At 34.5% G+C, this 12500-nt stretch overlaps 1 protein-coding gene across 1 annotated transcript; it reads left to right on the top strand.

Moving 5' to 3' along the window:
* The first annotated feature begins 6844 nt into the window (after window positions 1-6844).
* LOC137649255 (craniofacial development protein 2-like) lies at window positions 6845-7901 on the top strand. The gene is made up of 2 exons (XM_068382241.1): window positions 6845-7106; window positions 7729-7901. Exons 1-2 carry the CDS (start codon window positions 6845-6847, stop codon window positions 7899-7901), a joined length of 435 nt encoding a protein of 144 aa, XP_068238342.1.
* Window positions 7902-12500: the final 4599 nt, after the last annotated feature.

Raw genomic sequence — 12500 nt, 5'->3', positions numbered from 1 at the left:
TTTTTTTTTTTTTTCTAATATCTTAATCTCGATAGCGAAGAAGCGACGGTGCAATTTTTTTTTTTATGTAGAATAATATAAACAATACTATATGTAAATAATATATATATATATATATATATATATATATATATATATTGATAGATAGATAGATATAATGATAGAGAGTTCACAGAGCTACTATATATATGTGTGAATTAAGTCAATTTTACACTAATCTAATTTGGATTGAAAGAGTGTGTTTGGTTTTGGCAAAGACCATCTGGATTCAATTACCTCCAGATGGACATTTGACTGTCAGTCTGGCTCTACTATCCGTTTGATGTTCTGATTCACAATGGTGTTATCTACTATATATGCTTTTCATTGTCCCTTGCATAAACTCATTTTATAATCAATATAACCTCTGAAGTAATATCAGCGAAAAGACAAAGCTTTTATAAGCTGCTGTTAAAATAATGCTAAACGATTGAAAGAAAGAAAAAAAATGTATAAGAAAATTACGCGTGAACATTTTGGTTCATTTATGCTTAGTTCTATTTTATATGACTTCAAACATGTTTACCCATATACATAAACGCGTATATATTAATTAACTATAGCCAGGTAAGCATTGGTAGATAAATATTTCACAATTTCCGTAAAATTAATTATTAGAGTATTACCTTCATTAAAGCATAGATAATGATACTCTTCATTCAGTCACCTCTCCACCAATGATAAAACCTTTTATATATTGGTTTTAATATTTAGATTACATACAAAATAGGAATAATATTCGTTAAAACATTAATAAAAAATCGAAAATTATTTTTTTTTTTCACATTTTGGCAACAACCCAGATTGGGTAATCGGTTAACTACTCCTTTCATAAGTTTTCCCATTTTTTTTTATCTACCAAAACCTCAGAAATTAGTAAGATATCTCTTGGCGAGTCATTGAGAGGAAAAAATAAAATATATCTTTATCTTCGCTTTGCTGAATTTGAAAGGAAGGTGATTTAGATTCTGCCGAGAGTAGCTGAATATAAGAAATGCTGGTGTTTTTTTTTTTTTTTTTTTTGTCGATATATGCCACGTTCATAACTTTTTGTATCAAATTGCTTTTGAAGTTTCCGAGAAAAAAAATATAAATACCACATTACAATTTGAGTGAGAATGCAAAGGGTAATATAGTGTAATTTTCCTGTATAATGAGCTTGAAAAAATAAATATTACAAGTTTGTTTTCGATGAAAAATTATAAAATTAAAGCATACCTACTGTAAGTTGCGGAACCTCAGATAAGATTCCCTGCATGACTATATAAAAAGAGGTAAAAAGGATTTCCCATTAATAAATACAAACCACCACCCCCCCCCTCTCTCTCTCTCTCTCTCTCTCTCCTCTCTCTCTCTCTCTCTCTCTTGTATGTGTATAAATGTGTAATTGTATTTGTGGTGCATATATGTTTGTGCACGTGCACGTGAGTGGGTATGAATACTTTTATATTACCTCAATCGATTCTGGGTCTTTGACGTTTTACAATGGAAATTTCAAGGGAATTACTGTATTGTTCTATTATATAAATGTATGCATATATATATATATATATATATGTGTGTGTGTGTGTGTGTGTATATATATATTTGTGTGTGTGTATGTATATATGTTTATATATATTATTCATATTTATATATATATATATATATATACACACACACATATATATATATATATATATATAAGTGTGTTTTTATTAATGTGAACCTCCCTGCCTTTTTTTATAATATCTGAGGAAATTAGGTCAGGTAAAAAGTAGTTTTTCTTATTGCTCCTGAGCCATGAAATTGATATATAATTCGAATAGATTTATTTGATTTATGATAGCAACCTGTCTGAAAAAAAAACGAAATCTCTCTCTCTCTCTCTCTCTCTCTCTCTCTCTCTCTCTCTATGTCTCTCTCTCTCTCTCTCTCTCTCTCTCTCTCTCTCTCTCTTTCTCTCTCTCTCTCTCTCTCATATGAAAGATATCCTCTATTCTCGCTCTTTTGTACATTTCTTTCTGCTTCAGTTTATCACAAAAACTGTAGTTAATAGAATAGTTTTCTTTACATAACACAACCAACCAACCTCATCTAACATCTTATTCTTCACTCTATACAGCTGAATAAACTCTCAAATTAATTTACTATATACAAGCGATTAACCTCGCAAATTGATAGAAAATATTTGGTTGTAAAATCCACGCTTGATATGCTCTCATCAAAGGGCCAGAATGTGTCCCTCAACCTAATAGAGGCTACATAAATATCAGGGCGTTTTCTTTAAAGATTAAAAAGACCGATTTTTTTTCCAGAGGAACCATAACAACCTTGTTTTTCAATAGATGCAGCCCAGTGGTTTTTCCTCTCTCTGCATTTTTTTTCTTTTTTTTTTCTTCAAAGGGTTGGTAATCAAAAGCCTGCTCTCCAGAGGAGTGACAGAAAAGATTGGGAACAGAACAGCAGTGAAAGTTGAATGATTTTATTAAATGAAGGGAGGCGAATAGCTGAGTAATAACCTGGTTTGCCCTAATTGTTTATATTGGAAATTGCAAACTTTTATGAAAGAATTTATTGTAACACAGATTATTAGCTTTTTCTTTAGCTTCTGTTTAAAACAATTTTTCATTTCATTAAATTCTGTTTATGAGTGCAATGACATTGTTATTGCAGAAGTTAATACGTCCAGAGGACAAACATGACATTTTTATGTAGAAGTATTTTACATTATAGATCTGTTGTTATTTTCTTTTTACCACATTTTGTTGCCGAAGAATACACACACACGTACACACATATATTTATATATGTATATATATATATATATATATGTATATATATATATATATATATACATATATATATATATATATATATAACTAATATATATAGTAGCCTATATATATATATATATATATAAATATATATATATATATATATGTATGTGTGTATATACATATATATATATATATATATATGTATATATATATATATATGCATATATATTTAAATATATATATATATATATGCATATATACATATATATATGTATATATATATATATATATATGTATGTATATATATACTTTATTATATATTTATATATAAATATATATAAAGATATATATAAATATATATATATATATATATATATGTATGTATGTATGTATCTATCTATCTATCTATCTATTTATATATGTACTGCATATACTATATATATATATATATATATATGGGTATAATGACTACTGTCATTCTTTTTATGAGAAGCAACAGCCTGAAAAAGGACTATTTAAATATACTGTATATATATATATATATATATACATATATATATATATATATATATAAATATATATATATATATATATATATGTATATATATATACAGTATATATATATATATGTGTGTGTATATACTGTATATATATAAATATATATATATATATATATATATATGTGTGTGTGTGTGTGTGTGTATACATACATACATACATACATACATACATAAGGACCTGCCTGTTAGTAAAGTAAGCATTCTACGTGTGGCTATTTTACTGAGAGATTAAAATGATTGAAGAGGTTTTCGTATCAGAATGATTAAGTACGAATTTTCGTATTGCACGTGGATATCCGAAGTATGAAGAGCTGGGCAAAAACTATAAATCCTTACTCGGTAACAGATTAGAACCTATTAAGAATGGTTTATTATCCTCATCCAAAGACTAGTTATCGCCGGCACAAAATGTATAGGAAAAGCAATTGTTAAGAAATATACTCATAACCAGGTTTGGAAACGTTTCCCAAGGAAAGAAAAATGCAGCGAAAAGTTGAAGGAATCTATAAGATTTACTGTGAACCTTATACTATAAACATTCACCAGTAGAATTCTGTAACAATGAAGCAGTTTGCAAACTACTGTAATCATTGGAGTACAGAGGCTTGTCTTCAGATCATATGTAGAAATGCAGACTGGTTTTTGCATTATCTGCAGAAGGGTTATGTATGACTTCCAAATCATCTGAGGGAATATAAGGCAGACTTCAATAGTATATGTGGGGAATGAGAAGGTGGTTTGCATATCTTCGTTAGCAACACAGAGGCTGACATCAACATTAGATGTGAAAATGTGGAACCTTGCTTCTGTACCGTATGTGGGAATGTAGAAGTTGGCTTCCACTTCATTTGCTAGAAAAATGAGGCTGCCTTCCACAGTATCTATGGCAATATGGATGCTGGATTCTCCATTATCTGTGAGAAAACAAAGGCTGTCTCCCATGGCATCTGTGGGGATATAGATACTAGCTTCTTCAGTATCTGTCAAAATGTAGATTGCTATACCATCTATTAAAACACAGGCGGATTTTCTCATCATAAGTGAGGAGGGAATGGTGGCTTTTACATCATCTTTTAGTATACAGACATTGGCTTCCACAGTATCTCTGAAGATGTACAGACCAACTTCTATGGTATCCGTGGGTATGCAGGTGTCAGCTTTCATACGATTTTTGGCCGTGTGGAGGCTGGCTTCTACATCACTGTTGAGAACATAGGCAAACCTCTGTGGATATACATAGAATGGTTTAACAACATCTGTGGAATTAGTTATGCTAGGTTTCACAGTATCTTTAAAAATATGGGATTCATTATCTTCCATACCATCAGGGAGAATACAAAAAAGGGACTTCTACATCATCTATGAGAATACAGAAGGGGACTCCTACATCTATGAAAATACAGAAGGGGTCTGCTTCTTCATCGGTGAGAAAACAAAAGGGGACTTGTACCATAACCGCAAGGATACAGAAGAGGACTTCTACAGTACATCATCTGTGAGAATACAAAAGGGGACTTATACAATAATGCAGAGGATACAGAAGAAGGCATCTAGAGTACATCAGCTGTGAGAATACAAAAGGGGACCGCTTCTTCATCGGTAAGAATGTAAAAGGGGACTAATACATTACCTCTGAGAATACCGAAGGGGACTTTTACACCGTCTTTGTGAATACAGACAGGGACTTCCACATCATCTATGAGAATACAAAAGGGGACTTAAACAGTACAGTGGGAGACTTCCACATAATGTATGTCCATACAGTCTGGTTTCCACTAGACTTGTTTGAATCCGAAAACTGTCCCATAACATCTATGGAAATAAGGCTTCTAACGTCTACAACATTTTTTTTTAGCATATAATGGTTGGTTTTTACATCATATGTGGAAAAGCATAGGCAGACTTCCACAGCATCCGTGCTACTTTAGAGAATGGCTTCCACATTACCTGTTGCCCTGTGGAATTTACATATTGTCTTTTGCTACATCTCAATGGTTTTGGATTTGGTTTCTACACCTTCTGTTCTATTTGTATACCTGGTGGGAAAATCAGTAACCCTTGAAAGATATATTTTAAATAATTCTTATCAAATATCGATTACGTGAAACTAAGGTTACAGTATGAAAAAAAAAAATCATGTCATGTCAGAAAGAGTTGAAAATTTCAAGTATTAAGGATCAGCAGTTGCAGAGGATGGTGATTTGGGGGCAGAAATAAACCACAGAATACAAGCAGGATGGAAGAATTGGAAAAAAAGTGTGTGGAGTACTATGCGACAGGAAAATAGGGGTTAAATTGAAAGGTAAAGTACACAGGGCAGTTGTAAGACCGGCAACGATGTATGGAGCGGAGACGTGGGCAATAAAGAAGACAGAAGAGAAAAGCTGGTTGTGGCAGAGATGAGAATGTTGAGATGGATGTGTGAGGTGACAAGAAGAGATAAGATACGCAATGAGGTAATTAGGGGTACGACAGGAGTTAGAAAACTATCAGATAAGATCCAAGAAAGTAGACTGAGGTGGTATGGTCATGTCATGAGAAGAGATGAGCAGTATATTGGGAGGAGAGTGATGGAAATGGAGGTACAGGGAACGAGAAGGAGAGGGAGACCAAAACGAAGGTGGATGGACTGTATCAAGGATGACCTTCGGTGAAAGGGATTAACCGGTGATGAAGTGTGGGACAGAGGTTGATGGAGAACGCTGGCCAGAAACATCGACCCCACATAAAAGTAGGAAAATATGCAAACAAAGAAGAAGAAGAAGTCAGAAATCTAACAACTAATGACTATTCAACCATACTAGGCGGTATATCTTTGGGGAATAATGAGAGCTTGGGGTGAGAAGGAATTGCCCCTCTACATCTCAATGAAGTCACTGGCAGTAGAGTGACAAATTGGATTTAAGGCAATAGACACAGTGTCTCTTCAGCTTTTATTCCTGATGCCTGGTGGTTGATCTTATTAGAATTAGTATGGACCGGCAGGGGTCACTTGCCTTAGTTAGATATGCACTGTGCATCACGAGGAACTGGCTATCCTTTGATGTATCTAGCCAGTGAATCCTCTATGGATTTAGTCAGTCACAGAAAGAGAAGATGACAGAATGGCTCCCAGTCCCGGGTGTATCAGGGTGCTAAGAATCTCCCGGTTTATAAATACTAAAGAAAAATTTAAGTAGGTAATTGGAATTTTAGAATAATGAATCAGATTGGGATGTTACAGCAAGTGGAGAGTGGATTTATGAAATATAGTTTGGATATCTTGGCCCTAAGTGAAACATATTGTAAAGGGATTGGTAAGGAAACTTTAGACCAAAGCAATATATATATATATATATATATATATATATCTATTCAGGAAGATCAGATGGAGTTGGAAGAGATGGGGTAGGAATGATGATAACGTTAAGAGCAGAAAAGGTAATAACCGTGTGGAGATCTGTAAATAGATTGTTATTAGCAAAGTTCAAATCAAAGCAGTACAGCATGAATATTATAGTTTGCTATTCCCCATCAAATGATTCCCCTGAAGAAAGGAAAGATGAATACCATGAAGAACTGCAGAGAGTAGTAGATGAGATCCGTGAGAGAGATATGAAAATTGTGATTGGCGACTTCAATGCTGAAGTTGGAAGAAATAATCAAGGGATGGGGAATGTGACAGATGTCGAGGGTCTTGGCGAAGTTACAAATGAAAATGGAACACATTGCATAAGTTTCTGTTCAGCAGACAATCTTGTCGTTGGAGGTAATCTTTTTCAACACAAGAACATCCACAAGTATACATGGACTTCACCATGTGGCAATTACATAAATCAGATAGATCACATTGCCATTAACAAAGAGAGAAGGAGGACTCTGAGAAATGTAGGAAGCTATAGAGGTGCAGATATTGGTAGTGATCACCAACTCATTGCCACACTGAAATTAAAACTGAAAGCACCCAACATAAATATAGATAGACTACGTAGGTTTGATACAACTAAACTTTTAGAATGAGAGCACACAGAAACATTTGCAATTGAATGTAGGAATCGATTTGCAGTCTTAGAGACTTTAAGAGACGAAGAACGGACAATTAATGAAGAATGGTGTTATATTAATAATATATCAGGCAGTTGGTAGTGAAGTCTTGGAACACACAGTTACAAGGAGAAAGCCATGGATATCAAATGATACTTGGGATACTAGAAAAAGGAGACAAAGACAGATATTCCATGTTGAAAGGTTTTGAAGAAGTAATGCAAATTACAAGGTAGAGCGTGGTAAGTTTTCCAGTATTGATAATGAGATCAAAAGAAAAGCCAGGAATGACTGGAGAGAATATTTAGACAGTAAAGCAGATGAGGCTGACTATGATATGCATTCAGGAAGTGGCTATGGTGTAAGAATTGGTCGTAGAATTATTAATGAAAACTCGGCTGAGGCACAGAAGAAGAAGCATATACCCATCAAAAAGAAAGATGGATCTGTTATAGCAACAGAAGATGAAGAAAGACAGTGTTGGATGGAACACTTCAGAGAGGTTATAAATAGAAGATAGGAAGGGAATAATTTGATTGATATACCAGAAGCTGATGAAGTCCTTGATGTGCCCATGAATGAATTTAGTGTGTTTGAAGTCGAAGCTATCCTAAACAAAAAACTAAAGAGATACATACCCCAGAATACACCGTAATAACTGCCGGCCGAAAATGAAGTGACTCCCTGGCTATATACATGATTATTTTGTAGAATGTGGCATGGAGAGGCAAAACCTAATGAATAGGAGTTAGGAGTTTTGGTGAAAATAGCAAAAATAGGAGACCTGACTGACTGCAATAATTACAGAGGCTTAACACGTCAATTGTTATGAAAATACATAGTATGCTTATTGAAAAGAGACTAGATAGTAAGATTGATGAAAAGCTGAAAGATGAACAAGCAGGATTTAGAAAAGGTAGAAGTTGCACTCACCAAATTTTCATTTCGAGACATACAGCGATGCTTAGAATATAGAAATCCTTTTTTTTTATGGCATTTGTGGACTTTGAAAAAGCCTTTGAGAGTGTGCACCGACCAATTTTGTGGAAAGTCCATCGTTATTAAGGAATTCCTCTTAAATATGTAAATTTGATTAAGTTTGTTCATGAGCATAGCAAGTGCAAAGCTAATATTAATGGAGTCTTATCAAATGAATTTCCAGTGAACAGCGGAGTACTCCAAGGGAATGTGTTGTTAATTATGTTGTTTACCCGCCTCATGGATTTTGTAATGCGTAGAGCGGTCAGAGATGGTGGAGAAGGATTGGACTGGATTGGAGATAGAAATTTAGCAGACCTAGAGTATGCTGATTATGCTGATCTTCTTAGCAGAACACCACAGGATTTTCAATACTTGCTTACCAGAATGCATGAAATATCACACGATGTTGGGCTTAAGATAAATAGAAGAAATACAGATATGATGAGAACGGAGATTGCAATGAAAGATGAAATATAATTGGAAGGAGAAAGGATTCATAAGATAGAATCATTTAAGTATTTAGGAACTTTGATCTCCAGTACAGGGTCTTTAGAATTAGAGTTTAGTGAAAGACTGAAGAAAAGCAAATCAGACTATGGCTAGGTTAAGTAAAATTTGGAAATCAAATCGCCTGAAATTACATATAAAAATCTGACTATATATCGGTTAAGTGAGATCAGTGTTACTCTACGGACATGAGTCATGGTATGACAATTTCCAATAGATTTAGTAGATTTTAGAACAAAACCCTCAGAAGGATATAGGGAGTTAAATGGCAGGACAGGATTAGAAATGAAACTATAAGAGAGATTACTCGATGCCATATGTGGGTGAGATTGTGATGAGGGGCAGATGGAGATAGTTTTTGCATGCTCTATGCACACCCCTAGAGAGATTAGTTCACCAAACGTTCAGATAGGCTCTACAAGGCACTAGAGAGTTGGAAGACACAGGCCTACATAGCTGAGGACTATGAACTGCGAAGTAGGAGATGATGAATGGAGAAGTATTGAATTAAAAGATCAAGATAGAGACAGCTGGCGAAATCTAACCGAGGCCCTTTGCGTCAATAGGCGTAGGAGGAGATGATGATGATGATGATGATTCAATAGACAATGTTGAGAAATAGTGCGATTAATACTTTAATTCCAAATGGAAAATATTTCATCCATGGAAAGTATTTTGAAGATTTACTTAACATGAATAATGGGATGTCATATACCTACCGCACCGCAGAAGATATAAAAATTTAAGTCGTTAAGGTTTTTCTCACAAGTCACAAGCGTGTGCCTTTTGAGGTGAGAATCAACTGGTCCCTAATTGTGTTCTTCAACTATACGACATTTCAAAGAAGAAGAAGAAGAAGAAGAAGAAGAAGAACGGGGAGGTAATAAAAAGACGTAGAAGAGGAAGGAAGAACGCGAGGTGTTATTTATACTAACATGAAACGTAAAGCAATGTTCAGGCTGTTGAAAAAATACGTAGGAAACGAAAAAAAAAATATGTTAAAGGGTCCGTCTCAACTCTTCTTTTGTTCCTTTGTCATCTTGGAGAAAGACAGACGAAGGATTAAAGGAAGGAGGCAAGTGAAAAGAGATGACTCTCACACTTATTCCTCCACTGTAAAAAAAAAAACACATTTAAATAGAACGCCAAATAGGCAAAAAAGAGAGAGAGAGAGAGAGAGAGAGAGAGAGAGAGAGAGAGAGAGAGAGAGAAGGACCAGCTTTTAAGGGATGTGGCGACGTTAATTTTAGATGGCGAAAGCAGCAAACCTAGAATAATCATCATAGCTACTTTAGGTACAAGAAATTTAATTATGTTAACAGGGAGGCTGAAGACAAAGGACACGAAATTAATTATAAGATCGTAACTTCCTTATGAATATCCTCCAAGGAACAAACAATAGGAAGAAAAGAAAGCGAAGAAAAACCTCAGAGAGAGAGGGGGCAGACAGACAGTCAGACACACGATAAGAGAGAGATGTAGCTAGAGATGAATGTCAAGTGACTGAAAACAACATGCATAAATTTGGCCACTCCTATTTAATAGCAATGCAAAGGGTTGTGGTGGCCGATGTGGTAACGTCCCTGACTGGTGTCCCTAAACTGGGGTTCGAGTCCCGCTCAAACTTGATAGTTTCTTAGGTCACTTTAACCTCACCATCCTTGTGAGCTAATGATGGGAGGTTTGTGGGAGCTTGTATGTCTATCTGCTGAGTCATCAGCAGCCATTGCCTGGCCCTCCTTGGTTCCAGCTTGGGTGGAGAGGGGGCTTGGGTGCTGATCATACTTATATATATATATATATATATATATATATATATATATATATATATTATATATATATATTATATATATATATATATATATATATATATATATATTGTTAGTCTCTAGGAGTCTAGGACATGGTCCCGTTTGATAGGTCAATGTCACTGTACCTTGCCCCAGCCATTCATGAGCGGCTTTTAAACCTTTAAAATGAAAAACTAGCAAATACTATATAACTAAAAATATAAGTAATCCTTCTTATTCCCATACTTTTGGAGGGCGTTTGAGACATGTCTTTCAGAGAGGCGTGCAAACTCTGACCCGGGATTGATTGGAAGTAAAACTGTTGAGTAGGTTACCTAAGTGTTTTCCTCTCCTACCTACTAAGATTCGGAATTGTTAAATAGGATGGTCAAGTCCTTCCTCGACATACATACTAAATGGCAGAAAAGTAGAGTGAGGAAACCGGGTTCTTTCTCCTCATGCATATTAAGACACAAGATTGTTGATTAGGGAGGCTGAGTCCTTTCTCATGGTGCATATCAAAACACAGATGTGTTGAGTAGGGAGACTGGTTCCTTTCTCTTCGTGCATAAATTGATGGATTGTTGAGTTGGGTGGCTAGGTCCCTATCTCGTCACGTATACTGAGAAGTAGGATTGTTTAGTAGGTGCCCCATTTCCTTTCTCGTTATACATACAAGGACACAAGATTGTTGAGAAGTATGACCGGATTCCCCCCCCCCCCCCCCCCCCAGCATTCAGACTAAGCCGTAGAATGTTGTAGTAGGGTGGTAGACGAATCAAACAATCAGTTGCTAATACACTGCTTATATACGTTCATATATCTATCAAATGCAAATGGAGCTAGTATCAATTAAAACATATATTTCACATGATCGTTTTTTTTTATTTTCAAAATACAAAATTATTACTATATCGATACATCTCTTATATAATAGGTTAGCTAATTGGAAATGTCCCCTGGTTGGCAATCTGTTAGACGGGAGTGTAGGACATGCTCAAGCTTGATAGTTTTTAGTGATGACTGCAATCTCACAATCCGTTTGAGCTAGGGGTTTTATGGGAAGCCTACATGTCTACCTGTTGGGTCATCAACAGCCTATGACTGGCCCTTCCTGGTTCTTGCTTTGGGGAATAGGGGCTTGGGTACTGATCATATGTATATATGGTCAGTCTTTAGGTATTGTCTTGTCCCTTGTCTCTACCATTCATGGGCGACCTTTAAACTTTAAACCCTTATAATATCTGTTCGGTCCGAAATCAGCTGTCGTGTCGTTGCAGTGGATTTATTATTATTATTATTATTATTATTATTATTATTATTATTATTATTATTATTATTATTATTATATATATATGTATATACAGTATATATATATATTATATATATATATATATATATATATATATATATATATATATATATATATATATGTATATATATATATATATATATATATATATATATATATATAATATATTATATATATATATATTTATATATTGTTATTAGCGTTAGTTGTAAAACCATTGTGGTATGATCGTTGATCTCGTCCACCTTCCTTCTAAATTATACCAAAACAATCCTTTAAAACGATACTATAACAATTTCTGTAATAGATAAACACTCCTCTAATTAAAAGGAAATACAAGCTAGCGAAGCTTAGGGTAATTATACTCAATTTTTTTTTAATGAGACGCATTTGCACCGACTCGCAGCGGTGCCCTTTTAGCTCGGAAAAGTTTCCTCTTATCTGAGTGCTTAGAATTATCTTGTCCAACCAAACTTTCCCGAGCGAAAAGGGCACCCCTGCGAATCGGTGCAAATCTGTCTCACTAAAA

The sequence above is a fragment of the Palaemon carinicauda genome, chromosome 11 (assembly GCF_036898095.1).
Source record: "Palaemon carinicauda isolate YSFRI2023 chromosome 11, ASM3689809v2, whole genome shotgun sequence".
Classification (NCBI taxonomy): domain Eukaryota; kingdom Metazoa; phylum Arthropoda; class Malacostraca; order Decapoda; family Palaemonidae; genus Palaemon; species Palaemon carinicauda.
The sequence above is the reverse complement of the archived record's forward strand: the minus strand, read 5'-3'. Positions and strand labels throughout refer to the sequence as shown.